Source organism: Mobula hypostoma, chromosome 5, assembly GCF_963921235.1.
Source record: "Mobula hypostoma chromosome 5, sMobHyp1.1, whole genome shotgun sequence".
NCBI classification, from domain to species: Eukaryota; Metazoa; Chordata; class Chondrichthyes; order Myliobatiformes; family Myliobatidae; genus Mobula; species Mobula hypostoma.
The window spans coordinates 133,582,074-133,605,618 of record NC_086101.1 but is presented as its reverse complement, the minus strand read 5'-3'; the positions used below and the strand labels follow the sequence as shown (position 1 = coordinate 133,605,618).

At 42.5% G+C, this 23,545-nt stretch overlaps 1 protein-coding gene across 4 annotated transcripts in view; it reads left to right on the top strand.

Annotated features, from left to right (window-relative positions):
* plppr1 (phospholipid phosphatase related 1) overlaps nucleotides 1–23,545 on the top strand; it is a 136,190-nt gene that overhangs the window by 93,791 nt on the left and 18,854 nt on the right. For all 4 annotated transcript variants that reach the window (XR_010017896.1, XM_063047652.1, XM_063047650.1 and 1 more), the window contains exons 5-6: nucleotides 9,726–9,976; nucleotides 19,236–19,412. Coding sequence is in view for 3 of the 4 variants with exons in the window: in XM_063047652.1 (XP_062903722.1) it covers nucleotides 9,726–9,976; nucleotides 19,236–19,412 (428 nt within the window). In the remaining variant the exon portion in view is untranslated. The remainder of the gene's footprint in view (nucleotides 1–9,725; nucleotides 9,977–19,235; nucleotides 19,413–23,545) is intronic.

Here is a 23,545-nt window from a genome sequence, read left to right as displayed (position 1 = left end):
CAGAAGCTTTGTTCAGCAGTTACTCTTTCTAGAAGAATCAACTGGATGACGAGTATCACTGGTTGTGGGACGCCATTACAGGGTTTATTTAAGATCCAAAGCTACTGAGTGTTGCAGGCATGTTCCATGGAAAACAGTCTGTCTAAGCCCATCTCATCTATTCACAGCACCAGCCTTTAGATCACAACATTTTTCACAATACAATACTCTTCAAGCCAAGCCCATCTTTAATATTCTGCAGAATTTTCCAGTTTTCATTAGATTTTATTTTAATAGCACATTTGGCCATAGAGCAGTATTAACAGAAAGGTTTGCTTTAACAATGCATAACAAGTAAATTTTCAGCAATGGTTGCTTAGTAAGCAAAGAAGCCACTTATTATAACATTGCTCTTGTTCAATCAGTGTTGGCCTGGCATTTCAGTGTTGTCAACGCTGTTGAAATGGCTTTCAGTTACAATAAAACAGCAGTGTATATTTGCAAACACGAGGAATTCAACAGATGCTGGAAATTCAAGCAACACACATTAATGATGCTGGTGAACGCAGCAGGCCAGGCAGCATCTCTAGGAAGAGGTACAGTTGACGTTTCAGGCTGAGACCCTTCGTCAGGACTAACTGAAGGAAGAGTTAGTAAGAGATTTGAAAGTGGGAGGAGGAGGGGGAGATCCAAAATGATAGGAGAAGACAGGAGGGGGAGGGATAGAGCCAAGATCTGGACAGGTGATTGGCAAAAGGGATATGAGAGGATCATGGGACAGGAGGCCGAGGAAGAAGGAAAAGGGGGCGGGGAAACCCAGAGGATGGGCAAGGGGTATAGTCAGAGGGACAGAGGGAGAAAAAGGAGAGTGAGAGAAAGAATGTGTGTATATAAATAGCGGATAGGGTACAAGGGGGAGGTGGGGCATTAGCGGAAGTTAGAGAAGTCAATGTTCATGCCATCAGGCTGGAGGCTACCTAGACAGAATATAAGGTGTTGTTCCTCCAACCTGAGTGTGGCTTCATCTTTACAGTAGAGGAGGCCGTGGATAGACATGTCAGAATGGGAATGGGATGTGGAATTAAATATGTGGCCACTGGGAGATCCAGTGTATATTTGTACAATTCTTTTAACATTGGGAAGTGTCCCAGTTGTTTTGGAAGCAGCATTGTTAAAGGAAAGTTGATACCAAGTTGTATATAAAAATATTACAACTCTAAATCAACTGCTTAGTCAAAAAGATGAGTTTAGAGGAGCATCTTAAAAAGAGGTGTTAACATGCAGGGAGAGAATTCCAGAGTTTAGGACAATGGCAGTTAAAGGTTTGGTTGCCAGAGGTGGGATTGAATGAAATAGCTGTTTCGTTAAACATTATAATGGGAAGACTGCAGACATTGTGGTGGGTTGCAGGGTAGAAAGAACCTTCTAGACTGGTGTTGTTCAACATTACAGCTCATAAGTCTAGAATTCCCACTCTATTTTATTACCAGGGTAGTAAAACTGCACTTGAATGTACCATAACAATTGTGAAATATACCTAACAAGATCTCACTTTGAAGATGTTTAATCTGTACCCAAGATGACTGACCATGTACCTAGAGGCAGCCTATGCTTTCAGGAATATGGACTTGTTTTCCCAGGTTCCAAGCAGCAGCAGCCAATAAAAGTTAACTTGAGAAATATGTTCCTGAAATGTTATTGGTGTGGAGATAGAAGTGGAGGAAAATGTACATTCAACTATCACTTGAACGCTCCCGTGGAACCATGATGGATGCTGGTTATTTGTTCAGAATCACACAACCCAAAATCAGAAGAACTTCAGAACATTAGGGAAGATGATGACATGTTATGGAACTGGATCAGAAGCAGATGGTTAATTCTTGCAATGGACCTTTGCTGATTATGCAATCTACATGCCTCTTTCTTAAAGAGGAGGGCAATTACATTGGGATGCTGGAAGCAACAAAGAACTGAAAGATGTACAGGAGAAGTAAGGGTCCAGAGTGAATGATGGAATTTAATAGGCTGTCAAAAGCACGTTGAGCTCTCTAAAAGCAAGTCATAAATATCTACTGATATCTAATAAGAAAAAATGTATTTCAAGGGGTGGTTACCAGGAAGGGATATAGGGAGATGGGGACAGGATGCAAAGATATACTGTAATTATAGTGCGTTTATTTAGGATGTGTACAGCTGTTGGGCTGAGCGATTTTGCTGTTGCTGATATGTTGCATTTTTGGGCAGGGTGGGTGAGCTTGGGAGCTTTCTCTTCTCCTGGAAACAGCAACCAAGTACTTTGATAAAATAATTTAGAAGACTGACAATACCTGTGGATCTATATCTAGAAAATAGTTTGTACTTTCAGGCACTAGAAAGAAATATTTCAGTTTATATAGTGCATTTCAGCACCTTAGGATATTGTAAAGAATTTCATGGCCAATAAAGCAATTGGTAGTTGGTTTATTATAGTTAAATGTACTGAGGTACAGTAATTTTATGCTATCCGTACAGATCATTTCACAACATCAGGATACGGAGTTAGTACAAGGGAAAAGCAATGACATAATGTGGAACATAGTGTTACAGTTCCATAGAAAGTGCACTGCAGGTAGACAATGTTGTTGTTCATTCATCGCATCGATGAAGACCTCAACACCATGATGGTGTCAAGATTAGCACTTGATTTGGATTTAAATGAGGGAGAGTTGCGCAGTGTCAGCCTCACTCTCTCTTCCCAAATCCCATCTGGATCCAGTGGCAAGACAAGAGTTGAGACGGTTGGAGATGGAACTAGATGCAGTGGATGACCAGGACATCTTCTGTGTCTTGTCGTGCTCTACAATAAGGTGCAAGGCAATGACATGGTATATTGTGAAGTTAAGAGTCCATTTTATTGTACTGGGGGCTATTCCTATAACAGTGGGATAGAAGCCGCCTTTGAGTCTGGTGGTATGTGCTTTCAGGCTTCCGTATTTGCTGCCCAATGGAAGAGGGAGAAGAAAGTATGTCTGGGATGATTGCCTATCAGACTGGAGGTCTGTGACTAGTGGTGTGCCTCAAGGATCTGTGCTGGGACCATTGTTGTTTGTTGTCTATATCAATGATCTAGATAATAATGTGGTAAATTGGATCAGCAAGTTTGCTGATGACACTAAGATTGGAGGCGCTGTGGACAGCGAGGAAGACTTTCAAAGCTTGCAGAGGGATCTAGACTAACTGGAAAAATGGGCCAGAAAATGGCAGATGAAACTTAATGCAGACATGTGTGAGGTGTTGCATTTTGAAAGGATAAATCAAGATAGGACATACACAGTAAATGGTAGGGCACTGAGGAGTGCGGAGGAACAAAGGGATCTGGGAGTTCAGATACATAATTCCTGGAAAGTGGCGTCAGAGGTAGACAGGGTTGTAAAGAAGGCTTTTGGCATCCTGGCATTCATAAATCGAAGTATTGAGTATAGGAGTTGGGATGATATGGGGAGGTTGTATAAGACATTGGTGAGGCCAAATTTGGAGTATTGTGTACAGTTCTGGTCACCTAACTATAGGAAGGATATCAGTAAGATTTTGCAGAGAAGATATATTAGGATGTTGCCAGATCTTCAGGAGTTGAGGTACAGGGAAAGATTGAACAGGGTAGGACTTTATTCCTTGTAGCGTAGAAGAATGGGGGAGATTTGATGGAGGTTTACAAAATTATGAGGGGTATAGACAGAGTAAATGTGAATAGGCTCTTTCCACTTAGATTAGGAGAGATAAATACGAGGGGACATGACTTTAGGGTGAAAGGGAAAAGGTTTAGGGGGAACTTCTTCACTCAGAGAGTGGTAGGAGTGTGGAATGAGCTGCCATCTGACGTGGTAAATGTGGGCTCACTCTTAAGTTTTAAGAATAAATTGGATAGGTACATGGATGGGAGAGGTCTAGAGGGTTATGGACTGGATGCAGGTTAATGGCACTAGCGGAATAATGTTTTGGCACAGACTAGAAGGGCCAAATGGCCCGTTTTCTGTGCTCTAGTGTTCTATGGTTCTATGGTTCTATGGGTGGAAGGGGTCTATGGTCATCTTGGCTGTTTTTCAAAGGAAATGAGATATGCAGGCAAAGTCTATGAAGAGAGACTGCTATTTGTGATGTGCTGAGCTGTGTCCACAACTTTGCAGTTTCTTGCATTATTTCGCAGAGAAATTGCTATACGAAGCCATGATGCATCTGGATAGGTGCATCTATATAACTGGTGATGATCATCAGGACGATGCTGGATTTCCTTAGATTCTGATGAAGTCAAGATGCTGGTGCACTCTCTAGGTAGAGAGTCATCTACTAGGATGGATCGGAAAAGGCTATTTGTGATGTTTGTGAAATGTGGTCACGGTTGAAATGCAAATGCAGCAGAGTGCAACGAGAGCACCCACAAACAACAAAGGAATAATGAGGTATTAATGGTGTTGATCAAGGTGTGAGTATTTGTGAGACCCTGCCAGTATCGAGCAAAAACATCGACGATATTCAGAGATAGTTGAAAAAGGGCTTGCAACATTTGGGGCAGGCAATGAGTAACTCCAATAAGAAAGTCTCTTAAGCACTTACCCTTGATATTCAATGACATGTCCATTGCTAAGTATTCCACCATTGGCATTGACTAGAAACTCAAATGGAGCAGCCACATAAATTCTATGTTTGCAAGAAAAGGTCAGAGTGTGGTTATCTGCAGTGAGTGACTCACCTCCTGATCCCACCATTTACACAAATGAAGGGAACCTGCTGCATTCTCCCCTCTATTTCCCTCTTTTTCTCATCATTCCACAATTGCCCTCATACAAAACCTTCGGGTTTAAGGCATCCTCACCAAGAAGATGAAACAGAACCACCTAATTGTGCAGCAGAGCCACATGAAAAGGGAACACCATTTCTCTGAGCATGTGAATCAAAGAATACCCTCTACTTGCCTGGATAAACACAGCCCCATTAACTTAAAAGAAGCCCAACACTATCTGACATTAAACAAAAATCCCAAGGACGATGCTGAGAAAGGATCAGAGGATCTCTCCTCTGTGTCTTATCCAATATGTATCCTTCAGTGATCACATGCTGATAACCTGGTCTTTACGACACTTGTTTTGTCAAACATTTCAATCATTTTATTTTTTCCACAATCAGAAAAAAAACAAGAATGTTTTACACCCTCTCCAACCCATTTTGCTTCAAATCTGTGATCCCATTCTCTCACCGTGTAGCAGATACAGGTGGGGGTTGATGGCTGGTAGTGTGCCAGTGGTGGTGAATTCTTTTACAAGCTCGTTTTGCTCCTTCTTCACTGTCTCTAATTAGATTTGCACCTGATCTTGTACTGGTTTTCATACGGCTCTTCTGCAGCATCAGTTAGTTCTGCTTCATCTTCTTGGCGAGGATGACTTGAACCCAAATGTTTTGTGCAAGGACCAAACCTGTGACTTCTATAAATGGGGGAATAACGAGAGAAAGAGGGAAAGGGAAGGGAGGCTACAGCAGGTTCTCATGGTTGTTTGCTGTGAACCGATTGGCTGCCATGTTTCTTTCTTTCGAACAGTGACCAGAATTCAAAACTACTTCACCATGAGTAAAATGTTTTTTATGTATTGTGACGAAAAACCAAGTTATCAGATGATTGATGCTAATGAGAGAGAGATAAGGGAGACAATGGAGAAACATTCAAAATGCTAATAAGAGAGAAGAGAGAGATTAACGAGAAAGAAACACATTTCAGATATTGACAGACCGATTGCTTTGAACCTGAACTGTTTGAAGTTTGATGGCAGGCGATACCCCAGCAGGGGGATAAAAAGAACAGGTTCGCTAACGCATGCCACACCACGAGATCATGAGATAACGAGACCCTGGAAGAGCGGTGTGCCCCCACAAGTTGGTGGGAGTTTGGAGGTCTGGTTGCGGGAACCGACCATAGATGCACAGGGTGAAAAGGGACGATCGGTGGGAACCTGGTGTGTGTGTCCGCCCTTGCCTGGGTGCTGGGTTCACCGCGGAAGAACGGTCGTATCCGGAACGGAGGGGCCACAGTCGGTGACCATAGAAGACATAAAAGGGTCCGCTCGAAAGCCAACTGCAAAGAACATCAAAGGTCTGCTGAATCAGATTTGCGTATTCTCTCTCTCTCCCTCTCCCTCTCTCTCCAACGGCACAACAGCGATTACTGCGAACTGTACTAAGCTGAACTGAACTCTGCGTCACTTGAGACTGATCATTTTACCCCTAGACTGTGATAGAGCTTTATTGATTCCTATTACCCTAGTTCTGTGTACATGTGTGTTTTATCATTGCTAACCTGTTGCATTTATATCCGTACGATTAGAGTACTGTGTTACTTATTTCTTCAATAAAACCTTATTAGTTTCTGTTAACCAGACTCCAACTAAGTGGTCCATTTCTGCTGGTTTGGCAACCTAGGTACAGGGTACGTAACAGTATGCATGAAATTTTCAGCAAGAAGTAGAACGAATTCACACATAATGGGAGTTTAAGTGCTTTATGACTTTACAAACTGCCTACGTCACTTTTAAACTGTAATGGTTTTGATCCACCATGACTGAAAGCCCACAAATATATGTCCATATTTTACATAATCCTCTTTTTTGTGATGCCAGTGGACCATAGCTTTGGCTCATTGGCATTGGCAAGGCCCTGGGCTACATAACAAGAATACCTGAAAGTGATTTAAATGGCTATCAAATAGTTGAATGAGATGTTAAAATTTAAAATTTTTGTTAATACATTCATTTTTTGAGGCCTAGGCTTCTCTGACAAGGCCTACACTATTGGCCAATCCAAATGGTCCTTGAGAAAACAGTGGTGAGTCACTTCTTGAATCGATTTGGTCCACCTGTGAAGATACTCCCACACTTCCTTTGGGGAAAGAGTTAGACATAGTCATAGTCATACTTTATTGATCCCGGGGGAAATTGGTTTTCGTTACAGTTGCACCATAAATAATAAATAGTAATAGAACCATAAAGGTGCCATACATGAGGCTACTTAACAAGATAAGAGCCCATGGAATTACAGGAAAGTTACATATGTGGATAGAGCGTTGGCTGATTGGTAGGAAACAGAGAGTGGGAATAAAGGGATCCTATTCTGGTTGGCTGCTGGTTACCAGTGGTGTTCCACAGGGATCAGTGTTGAGGCCGCTTCTTTTTACATTGTACATCAACGATTTGGATTATGGAATAGATGGCTTTGTGGCTAAGTTTGCTGACGATACGAAGATAGGTGGAGGGGCCGGTAGTGCTGAGGAAACGGAGAGTCTGCAGAGAGACTCGGATAGATTGGAAGAATGGGTAGAGAAGTGGCAAATGAAGTACAATGTTGGAAAGTGTATGGTTATGCACTTTGGCAGAAAAAATAAACGGGCAGACTATTATTTAAATGGGGAAAGAATTCAAAGTTCTGAGATGCAACGGGACTTGGGAGTCCTCGTACAGGATTCCCGTAAAGTTAACCCTCAGGTTGAGTCAGTAGTGGAGAAGGCAAATGCAATGTTGGCATTCATTTCTAGAGGAATAGAGTATAGGAGCAGGGATGTGATGTTGAGGCTCTATAAGGCGCTGGTGAGACTTCACTTGGAGTACTGTGGGCAGTTTTGGTCTCCTTATTTAAGAAAGGATGTGCTGACGTTGGAGAGGGTACAGAGAAGATTCACTAGAATGATTCCAGGAATGAGAGGGTTAATATATGAGGAACGTTTGTCCGCTCTTGGACTGTATTCCTTGGAGTTTAGAAGAATGAGGGGAGACCTCATAGAAACATTTCGAATGTTAAACAGCATGGACAGAGTGCATGTGGCAAAGTTGTTTCCCATGATGGGGGAGTCTAGTACGAGAGGGCATGACTTCAGGATTGAAGGGCGCCCTTTCAGAACAGAAACGCGAAGAAATTTTTTTAGTCAGAGGGTGGTGAATCTATGGAATTTGTTGCCACGGGCAGCAGTGGAGACCAAGTCATTGTGTGTATTTAAGGCAGAGATTGATAAGTATCTGAGTAGCCAGGGCATCAAAGGTTATGGTGAGAAGGCGGGGCAGTGGGACTAAATAGGATAAAATGGATCAGCTCATGATAAAATGGTGGTGCAGACTCGATGGGCTGAATGGCCTACTTCTGCTCCTTTGTCTTATGGTCTAATAGTTAAATAATAATATTTAAATTATGCTAGTAAATTATGAAATAAGTCCAGGACCAGCCTATTGGCTCAGGGTGTCTGACCCTCCAAAGGAGGAGTTGTAAAGTTTGATGGCCACAGGTAGGAATGACTTCCTATGACACTCTGTGCTGCATCTCGGTGGAATGAGTCTCCGGCTGAATGCACTCCTGTGCCCACCCAGTACATTATGTAGTGGATGGGAGACATTGACCAAGATGGCATGCAACTTAGACAGCATCCTCTTTTCAGACACCACCGTGAGAGAGTCCAGTTCCATCCCCACAACATCATTGACCTTACAAATGAGTTTGTTGATTCTGTTAGTGTCTGCTACCCTCAACCTGCTGCCCCAGCCCACAACAGCAAACATGATAGCACTGGCCACCATAGACTCGTAGAACATCCTCAGCATCGTCCGGCAGATGTTAAAGGACCTCAGTCTCCTCAGGAAATAGAGACGGCTCTGACCCTTCTTGTAGACAGCCTCAGTGTTCTTTGACCAGTCCAGTTTATTGTCAATTCGTATCCCCAGGTGTTTGTAATCCTCCACCATGTCCACACTGACCCCCTGGATGGAAACAGGGGTCACCGGTACCTTAGCTCTCCTCAGGTCTACCACCAGCTCCTTAGCCTTTTTCACATTAAGCGGCAGATAATTCTGCTCACACCATGTGACAAAGTTTCCTACCGTAGCCCTGTACTCAGCCTCATCTCCCATAGACCTGGTGATGATCACGGAGCAGTAATATATTTACAGATTAGGATGGCTGAATTGAATTGAATTGACTTTATTTCTTACATCCCTCACATACAAGAGGAGTAAATATTTTTATGCTACGTATAATGTGCAATGTGCAAATAATAGTAATTTGTAATAAGTAGTATGTACAGTAAGATGTACAACAGAACAGTCAATATAGCTTTGAAATACCATTATGTCAGCATGAATTAATCAGTCTGATGGCCTTATGGAAGAAGCTGTCCTGAAGCCTGTTGGTCCTGGCTTTAATGCTGAAGTACTGTTTCCCAGAAGGTAGCAGCTGGAACAGTATGTGGTTGTGGTTGTAGTTTGGGTCCCCAATGATCCTTCGAGCTTTTTTTAAGTACCTGTTGCTGTAAATGTCCTGAATAGGGAGAACTTTGAGTGCTGATGTTTCCATGAACCTGTTGCATTTGTCCTTAGTTTTCGATGTTCGAGAGCTGTCTAGATGAGAAACTACAGTGCACTTTGTAGACAGCACACACAGAACCACTGTGCACAAGTGATGGAGGGGATGATTGTTTAGGGTGGTTGAACACATGCCGCTCAACCGGGTTCATATGTCATGGATGGGTTGAGAATTTCTTGATAATATTCACAATTCTGGACAATCTTCTATCATGGTCCTTTTTTATGTCTTACAAATGGTGAAAAGGATCTGGGGGCATTAGGCAACTCACTAGCCACATTATGTCTGGCCTCACATGAAGTGATGCGACACCGTAGCGTAATCTCAAACTGCAGAATGGATTACCACCTATTCATGACTCCCTGTTTCTTTCTCCCCCACAGGTGTGTTTGCCTTTGGTCTGTTTGCCACGGATATATTCGTAAACGCAGGCCAAGTAGTCACAGGGAGCCTAACCCCATACTTTATAACCGTCTGCAAACCTAATTACACAGGAACTGACTGTCGTTCCCGTTCACGCTTTCTAACCAATGAACACATCTGCACTGGGAACCCAGAGGTCATTGCATATGCGCGGAGATCCTTTCCATCGAAGGATGCGTCTTTGAGCATCTACTGTGCCTTGTATGCAACGGTAAGGTTGTGATTCCTTAGCTGATGGACTCCTATTGTTAGGAGCAGACCATGTTTCATGTGTGTCCCTCCCAAATTTTGATCAATTGTTTATAATCAGATGGGCAGATTGTATCAAAGCATACTAGATTAATTACTTGTTCTCAAGTAAAAGAATGCCTTAATAATAGATGGAAATGCTTGATATACTCAGTAGTCAGACAGGATGTGTGGGAAAAGAAACAGTTATAGTTTAAGGTTGATGAACTTCCTTCATCAAAGCTGGGGAGAAGAGGTAAAAAAAAGTTTTTAGATGCAGAGAAAGGGGAGCAGAGACATAAAGATACCTTGGAAGTCTGGAGTAATCTGCTTAAACACAGATTTTTACATTAATTTTCTCTCAGTCCTTCCTGGTTTCATATATCTTAAATCTTGTTTTACCTTTAACTTTTTCAGTTTTGATTAAATATTTATCAGCCTGAAATATTAATTATGCTTCACTCTTTGCTGATTCTGATTATGTCCATATTTTCTTGATTTCACTGTTCTCTGTGCCAGGGGTTTTTGGGTTTTGAGATATTTTAATTTTATTTAAATGTCAGTGTGCATCTCAGTGTGAACAATTTATTTGTCTTACTAAATTTCACTTGTTCTGAAAGAAGTGTCTTCCACAGAAGTTAATTGCTGGGTCTAGAAAAAGGGCAGTTAGCCAAAGGGTCTAGAAGACTTGTTTGCAGCAAGCTGATTCATGATGTGGGGAGTTTCCATTCTTCAATATGAGCAGTGAATCATTTTCAGTGACTGCAAGTGAAATTAATGGCAACTGAGTTGGAATAACACATTTGAACAGAAGGGTTTTTGAGTTCTCTGCTGTTCATCTGATAACATTGTTTTTTCGGTGGATATTGCCATACCAGTTGGCTTCATACAGCAGTATTTCTGTGTCACCTGGATGGTTTAAACTGGGTACCATGTGTACCAGGAGCCAGTGTGGACTAAACACCGGAAGTGCACCTAATTGTTGAGTGCACCATGAATGAGCGGCACATGGAAGAACAAGACAATTCCTCAGTCTTGGAGACAGGAAGGAAATAAGATCAAGGGGTGGGCAGAACTGGAGAACAATGATGAGAATTTTAAAATGCAGGATGAAACTAAGGTGTGTTAGCAAGTACAGGGGTGATGGACAGAAAGAACTTTTTATAAGCTCAGACATGGACAACAGAGTCTGAAATGTCCTCTAGCTTTAATTGGATAGAGAGAGGAAAAATGGCCAGGAGTGCTTTGAAATTGACAACTTTTAAACTGATACAGATATCTTCAAGTTCAAGTTTATGTTTATTGTCATGGGCAAGTATACACAGAGTATAAATAAATGCCCTGAAAATGAGCTTTTAGCAGCAGCAGCACCGTACATTACAAACATGACAAGACTAAATTAACATAAACATAAATTAACATAAATCATGCATAATTTACATGAGGAAGCAAACATAATGACACAAATGTCAGATGAGAGAGAGAAAAGGAAATGTAGTCTGACTTAGTGTTAGGGTTTTTCAAGTCAGTTCAAGCAGCTGATGGCAGTGGAAAAAAAGCTGTTGTTGAACTGTGAGGTGTGGGTCTTCAAGCTGCTGTTCCTCTTGCCTGGTGGCAGCATCAGGAGGCGGCCATGTGCTAGATGATGCAACACACATCAAAGTTGCCGGTGAACGCAGCAGGCCAGGCAGCATCTCTAGGAAGAAGTACAGTCGACGTTTCAGGCCGAGACCCTTCGTCAGGACTAACTGAAGGAAGAGTTAGTAAGATATTTGAAAGTGGGAGGGGGAGGGGGAGATCCAAAATGATAGGAGAAGACAGGAGGGGGAGGGATGGAGCCAAGAGCTGGACAGGTGATTGGCAAAGGGGGATATGCGAGGATCATGGGACAGGAGGTCCGGGGAGAAAGACAAGGGGGGGGGGGGAACCCAGAGGATGGGCAAGGGGTATAGTCAGAGGGACAGAGGGAGAAAAAGGAGAGTGAGTGAAAGAATGTGTGTATAAAAATAAATAACGGATGGGGTACAAGGGGGAGGTGGGGCATTAGCAGAAGTTAGAGAAGTCGATGTTCATGCCATCAGGTTGGAGGCTACCCAGACGGAATATAAGGTGTTGTTCCTCCAACCTGAGTGTGGCTTCATCTATACAGTGGAGGAGGCCGTGGATAGACATGTCAGAGTGGGAATGGGATGTGGACTTAAAATGTGTGGCCACTGGGAGATCCTGCTTTCTCTGGCGGACAGAGCGTAGGTGTTCAGCAAAGCGGTCTCCCAGTCTGCGTCGGATCTCACCAATATATAGAAGGCCACATCGGGAGGACGTTCACTCCCTACATGACTCCCTTGTCCATTCGTCCCCCCCATCCCTCCCCACTGATCTCCCTCTTGGCACTTATCCTTGTAAGCAGAACAAGTGCTACACATGCCCTTACACTTCCTCTCTTACCACCATTCAGGGCCCCAGACAGTCCTTCCAGGTGAGGCGACACTTCACCTGTGAGTCGGCTGGGGTGATATACTGCGTCCAGTGTCTCTAACTTCCGCTAATGCCCCACCTCCCCCTCGTACCCCATCCATTATTTATTTTTATACACACATTCTTTCTCTCACTCTCCTTTTTCTCCTGCTGTCCCTCTGACTATACCCCTTTCCCATCCTCTGGTTCCCCCCCCCCTTGTCTTTCTCCCTGGGCCTCCTGTCCCATGATCCTCTCATATCCCTTTGCCAATCACCTGTCCAGCTCTTGGCTCCATCCCTCCCCCTCCTGTCTTCTCCTATTATTTTGGATCTCCTCCTCCCCCTCCCACTTTCAAATCTCTTACTAACTCTTCCTTCAGTTAGTCCTGACGAAGGGTCTCGGCCTGAAACGTCGACTGTACCTCTTCCTAGAGATGCTGTCTGGCCTGCTGCGTTCACCAGTCACTTTGATGTGTGTTGCTTGAATTTCCAGCATCTGTAGAATTCCTGTTGTTGTGCTAGATGATGCCTGCTGTTCTCTTGAAACAATACGGCAAAATGTTAACAAGATCCCAATGAAAAACTCGCCACCAAGGATGAAGGTTGAGTTGCAGTGAATCTGATTTCTTTGAAATAGTGACATACAGAACATTAAAGCTTGCTTTTGTTTAAGATAATAAAAATGGTGCCTGCAGGGATTTCATGGGATGTTAGGAAGTGTTTCTCATCAGTAACTACAACTAAAGGGAGTTCCTGAAAATGACTTCTCATGTGCAGGTGAGTGACAGAATTTGGGGATGAGGTTAAAATGCTGGGAATGAGAGAATAATAGAACAAATTGAGTAGGATTATTTTAAAAATGTGTGCTTGATGATCAGCATGGACAGTGGGTTGAAGGGCCTGTTTCTATGCTGTATCTCTTCATGAACGTATTTACATACTTATATTAGAATTTTAGCTGAAGAATTGCATCGTTTTAACGGTTCGATTAAAACAATCTCTGTCTAAAGTCCCCCCAAAAATAATCCACAAGCTGATTTCTACTGCAATAAATCTCTTTCAAAATGACATCACTCCTGCACTTTCAAACCCCTCCATATATAAAACTAAACAAATGTCAATGGTTCACTGATATAACTGTTTATGTGTAGCTTCACTGCAAATTTAAGTGCATGCTATATGCCTTATGGTGGTTAATGCTTGTGTCGTTTCCCTAAGAAGTCTTTCAAGAATCACTGGATTTTGGAAAAGTTCTGGATCTCTGGAAAATTGAAAATGTTACTCTACTTTTTAAGAAGGGAGGTAGGCATAAGACAGGAAATTATAGGCCAGTTAGCCTGACTTCAGTGGCTGGGAAGATTTTGAAGTCCATTATTAAGTTTGAGGTTTCAGGGTGCTTGGAGGAACAGGATAAAATAGGCCAAAATCAGCATGCTTTCCTTCAGCGGAAATATTGCCTGACAAATCTGTTGGAATTCTTTGAGGAAATTACAGGCAGGATAGATAAACGTGAGTCTGTGGATGTCGTTTACTTGGATCTTCAGGAAGCCTTTAACAGGTGCTGTACTTGAGGCTGCCTAACGAGATAAGAGCCTTTGTATTATTGGAAAGATACTAGCATGGATTGGGTGACTGGTGGGAGGCAAAGAGTGGGAATAAAAGAGGCCTTTTCTGTTTGGCTGTTGAAGGTCAATGGTGTTCCACAGAGCTCAGTGTTCGGACCACTTTTACTCACATTAAATGCCAGTGATTTGGATGACAGAATTAATGGCCCTATTACCAAGTTTGCAGACAATACAAAGATAGTGGAGGGACTGGTAGTGTTGAGGAAGCAGGGATTTTGCAGAAGGGATTAGACAGACTAGGAGAATGGGCAAAGAAGAGTCAGGTGGAATACAATGTAGGGAAATGTATGAACACATTTGTAGAAGGAATAAAGGTGTAGACTATTTTCTAAATGGAAAGTAAACTCAGAAATCAGAGGTGTAAAGAGGCTTGGGAGTCCTCGTGCTGGATTCAGTGAAAGTTAACTTGCAGTTTGAGTCGGTGGTGAGGAAGGCACAAGCGATGTTAGCATTCATTTCAAGAGGATTGGAATATAAGAGGAAGGATGTAATGCTGAGGCTTTAAAGGTATTGATCAGACTGCACTTTGAATATTGTGAATGGTTTTGGGCCCCTTACCTAAGAAACGATGTGTTGCTATTGGGTAAGATCCAGAAGAGGTTCACGAGACTGATCCCGAAAATGAAAGGGTTGATTGCACTGGGCCTGTAATTGCTGGAGTTTGAAATGAAAAGATCATTGAAACCTGGCAATTATTCAAAGGCCTAAGTAGAGTGGAAAGAATGTTTCCTGTAGTTAATGAATCTAGCATCAGAGGACACACCCTCAGAATAGAAGGGCATCCCTTTATAAGAGAGATGAGGAGGAATTTCTTTAGCCAGGGGTAATAAGTCTGTGGAATTTATTTCCATAGATGGCTGCAGAGGCTAAGTCGTTGGGTATATTTAAAATGGAGGTTGATGGATTCTTGATCAGTAAGGGTGTCAAAGGTTAGAGGGAGAAGGCAGGAGGTTGGGGTTGAGAGGGATGATAAATCAGCCATGATTAAATGGCAGAGCAGACTCCATGAGATGATTGGCCTAACTCTACTCCGATGTCTGATGGTTTTATGGTCTTGTATGAGGTGTTGAAGTGGTCTGTGCAGTACTTAATTAATATGAAAGATGTGAAAACCCCACTTCCTTTACTTCCACCAAACTTTGTTTATCTTGCTGGCTGGCAGAATGATGTGTCATTTGTTTGTTGTTGACCTTTGCCTGCAGATTCTCATCCAGAATAAACACTCAGGCTTGGAAAATAGTCTGTTGTTGGTGGTGACAATCATGCTGGAACATTTGTTATACTCTGCCTCTAAACTCCTCCTGCCAACATTTAGATCTACAAAGTACCGATTGGAAGAACAATGGGGAGCAAACAAAGACAATCTTTTCCCACTGTTGCTCTGCCGTCACTCACAGCATTCGTACAAAATGCTGGAGGAAATCAAGTAGTTCAGGGATCATCTGTGGAGGGAAATAAACACAGACATTTTGGGTCAAGACCCTTCATCTAAACCTGCTGAGTTCCTCCAGTGTTTTCTGTGTTGCTCTGAATTCCAACTTCCTGAATTTAATTTTCTTTGGTGTATAGAGTAAATGTGTAGGTGTAACAAGTCACTGAATTCTCTGTTGCCATAAGAAGAGCAGAGCACCCATAAGAATCACAAGGCCCATTTTCTTATGATAGTGAGTCCGTAGGTTGTGTTCAATGATGAGCTCGGTGTTCCAGTGTGTGAAGATGTCCATGCTGGTTCAGGAGCCTGATGGTTGAAAGGTAGTAACTGTTTCTGAATCTGGTGGTATGCTGTGGGTCTTTGATGATAAATAGTGCTTTCTTGTGGCAGCACTCATTGTAGATGTGCACAATGGCGGGGAGGGTTTTTCCTGTATCAGTCTACCCTTCTTATATTCATCATAATTTCATACATCTTAATTACATCCTCTCTTAATCTCCTCTACTTGAAAGGAGTGTGAGGTGGCTTTCAAAAAAGTTAAAGGAAGTGGGGATGTCAGACACTGTACTCACACATTATGATCCACATTGTCCAGTGCAGCTTGCCTGTGACGCCTTGCCTTAAGCCATCATGTCCCAAGTTATGAGTGATGGAAGTGAACACCCCAAAGCCTTTGTATCATGTTCCCATATTGCTGCAGAGTAAAAGTTACGCTGAGATTGACAGAGAAGCCTTGAATCTTGTTTAGGGTGTTAACAGTTTCAACCAGTACCTTATTGGAGAAAGTTTACCCTCATTACTGATCACCAACCACTGGGGTCCATTTTCAATCCACAGAATGGTGTCCGATTAACAGCAGCAAAATGAATGCAGAGATGGGCTCTGTTTCTTGGAGGACAAAATTACAAGATTGAATTCAGGAAGACGACTAATTATGGAAATGCTGATGGGTTGTACCATTTACTGTTGGAAAAAGAATTAACTGAAAAATTTACAAAAGAGGACACTCTGTTTGACGTATTCTCCCCAATACAAACTTTAAATCTCCCTATTATGACTGAGATGATCCAAAACAAAACCAGAAAAGACCCCACACTGGTTCAGGTCTACATGGCAAAATGGCTGGAATGTGCTGCAGAAATTCCAGTTCCCCTATTTTTAAAAGCACCAGAGGGTTGCCTTATGTGAGGATTGAGTGCTGTTGTACCATCGAAGCTGGGAGCTGGTGTTGGAGAAGCTACAGGCCAGTCATCTAGTCATGGTCAAAATGAAAGTGTTGCCTTGAAGCTTTATCTGGTGGCCTAGGCTAGATCAGCAGATCAAGCAACTCTCCATGCACAGTTTGCGATGCCAATACATCCAGAAGATGCCAAGAGCAGCGCCTGTCCCTCCCTGGGGAATGGTCTGCATTACCCTGGCAGAGGATTCATATGGATTTTGCCAGACCTTTCATGGGTACAAATTTCTTGGTAGTAGTGGATGCAGCTATGAAGTTCCCAATCACATCCACCATAGCCTTGCACATTGTTGATGTGTTGAGAAGCCTCCTCTCAAGGAATGGTGTTCCAGAAGACTTAATCAGTGACAATGGTCCACAGTTTGTTGCAGGACGGTTTCAGTTATTCCTGAAAATGAATGGAATAAAACATGGTACATCTGCACTGTACTACCCAGCTACCAATGGCCTTGTTTGTCCAGTGCAAAGAATGTACTGTGAGCAATGTCATCAGGACACACTGCACTGACACTGACGCAGAAGTTCGTGCAATTTTCTCCTTGCATATCTCAATGCAGCACACATCGCAATCAGCTATGTTATTCCTGGGCCATCCCTTGAACTCACACTCTCCTCAAACCTAATCTCAGAAGAGTATGCAGGTTAACCAGCTGAGCCAAATTGAGAGCTCCTCAAACATGTTTCACTCCTGGACAAGCAGACCTGGCGAGGGACTAAGGAGGCAATCAAAAATGGGTGCTTGTAAAGAATAAGGACAGAATTGGTCCACTCTCCTACACAGTGGATATTGCCTCTGATGACCTCTGGTGGTGATATATCGAGCCATTGAGGAGAGCAGTCTCAGTTGTTAAAGAAGAAAAGTGTCCAGAGCTTTCAGAACCACTTCCTGGAAGTCCCAGTGTCAACTGCTAAAGCAGTCACAGAGGAGGCCCCAGAACCTGAGATTGTTTCACAGCCGCAAGTCTCACCTGCCAAGCAGAGTGACTTCTCCCTTATCCCCAGCCCATCATGAAAGACAATATCCCAGATGAGTAAGAAATCTTCCACAGTGATTAACTTTTGAGATCTGAATGGGACAATTTATAATTTACACTGCTGTGGATGTCTATATAGTAGTTGTATTATATAGTATACTGTATATATAGTGCAAATATAAGCTGAGATGTATTCTATATTGAGTTGGAGTTTACAGCTAAAGAAGGAGGAATCTTCTGTATTTAATATTTAAGTAATATATGACTAGTATAGTAAATATTTTGTTTGCTTGGGCATTCTTTGTTTGTTTACATAATGGTTTACAGGTTATATGTAAGAAGTATGTGAATGGCATTTGTCGTTACACCACCACGTCATATGCTAAAGTAAAACCAAGTATCCAAGTAACCTGTCTCCCATATTTTTCTTTTGATTAGTTTCTGGATACACAAAATGTAACAGTAGATACCTGGAATATAATGCCAGGGTTAGTGTCTTTGCAACAGAATTATTGGCAATCCCCTGGGCCTTATGGTGGATAGAAGACTCTCGACCATGTAGGTTTATCATCTGTTCGGATTCTGCTGCTGCTTTAGAGGGTATAAAAGGGAGTAAATCAAAAGCTCGTCCTGACATAATTATTAAGATTCTCTTAGTGTTCTTTAGAGTAGGGAAGATGGATTGTGCAGTTAGATTTTCATGAATACCTGGGCATGCTGGGGTGGAGGGAAATGAAATTGTGGATGGCATTGCAAAGTCTTCCTTACAGAGCAGGCAAGTAGAAATTAGAGTTCCCCTAGGCAGAGCAGAATTGAGAAGTAGGATTAAAAAAGGTATAGAGAAGAAGTGGCAGGAGGATTGGAAAAATGAATTAAGGGGCAGGCGTTATTTTTCTAGTCACCCACTAGTTAAAAAGGTCTCAGACTGTTACCTTTTAACTCGTAGAGATATGGTGAAATTTACAAGACTTAGGTTGGGGCATTGTGGGCTAAACTATTATTTAAAGATAATAGGAAAACATCCTACTGGATTATGTGACTGTGGTAGTCCAGAGACAGTCCAGTATGTTTTGCTGAGCTGTAATTGATACAAAATTGAAAGAAGCATGTTGTTCAAGAGGCTATCTGGCGTAAGTTTAGTTTGGTTTTCTATTAAATCTTTGTTTGGCCATCAAAAGAATCAACATCTGATTGAAGAGGCTATTATTCAGTTTATATGTGAGACTAGGTTGTTTTCGAGAATTTGAGTTCCTTGAAGTTCTATAATTAATTATACATCCTGTGGCGGGCTGTAATACACCTAGATGCGTCTAAACAGCCGGAAATAGAAGAAGAAGAAGAGGCTGTTATGTAGGGATATGTATGTTGTACATGCAGAAGAGATTTAGATTAATTTGACACAATGTTTGATGCAGATATTGTGGGACAAAGGGCCTGTTACGGTACTTTGCTGTTCTGTGTAATATATTCTAGTTTGTGTGCTATTAAAACTCTATGTGCAACCTTGTTCTGTTGCAGATGTACATCACCAGCACGATAAAGACCAAAAGCAGCAGGTTAGCCAAACCTGTCTTGTGCTTGGGTGCTCTCTGCGCCGCCTTCCTAACAGGACTGAACCGGGTGTCGGAATATCGCAATCACTGCTCTGATGTGATTGCGGGTTTTGTACTGGGCAGCACAGTAGCTTTGTTTTTGGTAAGTCCACATTACGGCACTGAAGCTAATGTATCAAATTAAAGATGCTTTTGCAGAACAACAAAGTAAAAATTTATAGTAAGCTACAAATATTTAAAAACACATTTCCTCAATTAGAATAACTAGTCACATTTAATATAGTAAAGCAGCCCAAAGCGTTTCATGTCAGATTTTCTTTATCTACTTCAGTCCCCATTCCTCTGAGGACATTAGTGGCTAACTTGAATCTTGCCTGAGTGCCATTCTAACATTCTGTGAAATCAGTACAGCTGAGTGGTCTTGACCTGGAATGGGGAATGTCCATTTCCCTTCATAGATGTTGCCTGACTCACAGCTCTCCTCCAGCATTTTGCATATTGGTCCAGATTCCAACATTTGCTTTTGCTTGTGTCTCTGTCAATATGTGGAACCAGGCTGTTGAACTGTGGAAGACATTTTTGCCAATTCCTCTTGAGCACACATCCATTTTAATCCGAGCTTTTGGGTTGATCACTTGGTTCTTAATTAATTCAGTTTGAGAACTATTAGTTCAATGCAATCTTCAATGCAATATTGACAGTGTTAATCACATATCAGAATGTACTTGTGAAGTGTATTGAGACATGTGAGGTCATGAAAGGCAGTACAGAAATGCAGGTAAATCATTTTTCTGGGCACACTTTGCAGAAGAGGTTGTGAGAGACTGTTCCAGTGTAGGGCTTGTTTTCTCTCTCCAGACAACAATGTACAACTGAAAATGGATAATATTGGAACTACATGCAAACCCTCATTTAGTCTCATAGCCAGGCCTACTGAGGCATCCCCAAATGGTTAATTTTCCAACATTTGTTCCCCCCATCTCCTCCACACCCTTCCCCTGTCGTCATCCTGGAAGAGACTGATAAGTCAGAGGAAAATTAAAGGTTCAATAGTCTGCAAATTTTCTCCCCAGTATGTCAGATAATCAAAGTCACACCAGATCGCAGTGTCCATATGACATTGTCTGCCCCTCTCAGAAAGGCAGTAACATTACAGTTGCCAACATTGTTTCACTGACTTACTGGGGAAAAAATTCTCTAAGATCCTACATATTCTTACATTTGCATAGATGAAGCTTTAGTACTAATCATTGTCATCAGACTGCACTGACCATTTACTATTCAGTAATCATTGTCATCAGACTGCACTGACTTCTCCGTGGATTGTCACCTTGTCGTGGTGGAGAAGCTCGTGTGGTCCTGTGATCCCAAGAGCGATGCCGTCTGGAGCTATGCTCCTGGTAGGGTCACCCATGGTGGTAAGGTCAAGGGTGAGGTCCCTGACAAAGAACAATCCAACCAAGACCTCAACGGTGGAACAGATGGACGAAGTTACTTTGAACTCAATGGCTGTGAAGGCGGATGAAGACTGCAACAAATCCATCAGCTCCAGTCGTCGTGGTTTCCATGCCATTGGAATCAGTTGGTTGATTTGTGAAGTATCGTGTGATTCTTGGAGTGCAACATCAAATATACGTTAAACAATTACACGCACAGGTGTCTTCGCTCTGTGGACCACTTCTTCAAGTCTTTCAGCGATTGGAGGAGGGCGACGGGAGCAGGCAATGTGATGGCTGGAAGCTCCCAATCAAGAACCGACATGAAAGCAGTGAATACTTGATTCAGTCGCTCAACTTTTGGACAGAAGCAGGAAAGTTGTTTGGTAGCAGTATTCACATCTGAGCAGCCCCATTTAGGATCCACTCTGCTCTCCCTGAACTGGGAAGGGGCTAGAAAAGGTGCCCAAAAAATAGGCTGCTTCACCCTATCCTGTCTGGAAAGCCGTGTCCAGAGGGATCACCATCATGCAGTCGAAAAACATCGAGAAGTGAAACTATGAAATTTGGAACCTGGAGTATACGAACTCTGATGGATAACCCAAACTCAGACCGACCAGAGAGGAGAACTGCCTTTGTTGCCTGAGAACTCCAAAAATTCAACTTTGACATTGTTTCTCTGAGTGAGGCCCGCAGAGATGGATAAGGGCAACTAAAGGAAGAGCAAGGTCAATACCCCTTTTTCTGGAAAGGACTTGATCTTGAACAACTGAGGATCCATGGAGTAGGTTTTGCCATCCGAAACAGCCTACTTCAGAAGCTGACAGAGCAACCACTGGGAATCAATGGACATCTCATGACTCTGCGAATCCAACTTGTCAAGAACCAGCACGCCACTATCATCAGCGTCTATGCTCCAACTCTGCTGAAAATGAAGTAAAGATGAACTTCTACGCTCAAATTGATAACGTCCTTTCCTCTGTTCCTAGCAATGACAAGATCATTCTCTTAGGAGACTTCAATGCCAGAGTCGGGAAAGATCATAGGCTCTGGACTGGAATAATAAGCAAGGAAGGAGTTGGCAAGGTCAACGCCAATGGAACACTCCTCCTCACCAAATGTGCTGAACACAACCTGGTGAATATAAACACCCTATTTTGCCAGAAAGACAGGCACAAAGTCTCCTGGCAGCATCCATGCTCCAAACACTGGCACCTCATTGACTACATCATCGTACAATCTCGGGACCAATGAGATGTACTGATAACAAGAGCTGTTACTGGTGCCAATGAGTGCTGGACAGACCATCGACTGATCTCATCCACCATGAGAATGAAGATTCGGCCCAAAAGGAAACACCAAAATCAGAACAGTATTAAGAAATTCAATGTTGAAATCCAATGTTCAATGTTCAATGTCAACATTGACCATGTACAGAAGTTCCAACAAAATTTTCAAGAACAACTGCCTCAATAAATCCCACCATCTGTAGAAGAACACTGGAATCAATTGAAGAATGCTATCATCACGTCCAGCAAAGAAACAATTGGGTTCAAGACGAGAAAACATCAGGATTGGTTCGATGATAACGACAAACTACTCCAACAATTCATCAACGAAAAGAGAAAAGCTTTCATCACCTTACAAAATAACCAATAATTGGCTACTAAAAGGAAACGCTGTCAGGAATACAAGGCTGCAGTCCAGAAGAGCACCAGAAACCTGAAAAACTAATGGTGGAGGAAGAAAGCTCAGGAAATCCAACAACTAGCAGACACCAACAACACTCCAGACTTTTTCAACACAACTAAAGCTATTTTTGGCCCATCCACTCATGGTCAAGCCCCTTTCAAAAGCAAAGATGGTTCAACCATCCTGAAGAGCAATGCTGACATCAATTCTAGATGGAGGGAGCACTTTTAAGATCTTCTAAATCAAACTGTCTCATTTGACGGGAATGTGATTAATAACATTCCAAAACAGCCTGTTGACGACTTCCTAAGCAAAATACCAACACTTGAAGAAGTCAAGGAAGCCATCAAAACCTTGAAAAACAACAAGACCGCTGGACTTGATGGAATACCAGCCGAGGTCTACAAAATTGAAGGTACGCCACTTCATTACCAACTGCATCAAATTCTCATCAAGATCTGGATAAGTGAAGACGTACCAGCAGACTTTAGAGACTCAGTAATCATTATCATCTATAAAAGGAAAGGTGATCGATCCGAATGCGGAAACTATCGTGGAATTTCCGTTAGCAACAGCAGGAATGATCGTCACCCGCATCATGAACAACCAGCTCAAGCCTTTAGCTGAGAAGATTCTTCCGGAGACACAAACTGGTTTTAGACCATCACGTGGAGCAATCAACATGATCTTCAAAATGCGACAACTATAAGAAAAATGTTGTGAACAACTTCAAACTTTGTACATGGCATTCATCGACCTCACCAAAGCCTTTGACTCGGTATCAAGGGAACTCCTATGGGATGTCCTAACTACCTAAGGGTGCTCTGAAAAATACATTTGAATCCTGAGACTCCTCCACGATGGCATGCTTGCCACAGTCATGGTCAGCAACAGTAACTGTAAGTCTTTTCAAGTTAGATCAGGAGTAAAACAGGGATACATGATTGCCCCAACTTTGTTCACCATCTTCATTGCAACAATCATCCACATCATCAAGGACGACCTACCCCCAGGAATCAAAATTGTCTACAGAACAGATGGCAGACTTTTCAATCTTGCCCGTCTCAAGTCCAAAAACAAGACATCCACGAGTTCCCTCATCGAGTTCCAATACGCAGATGACAACAGTGTTGCAGCTCTCTCAGAA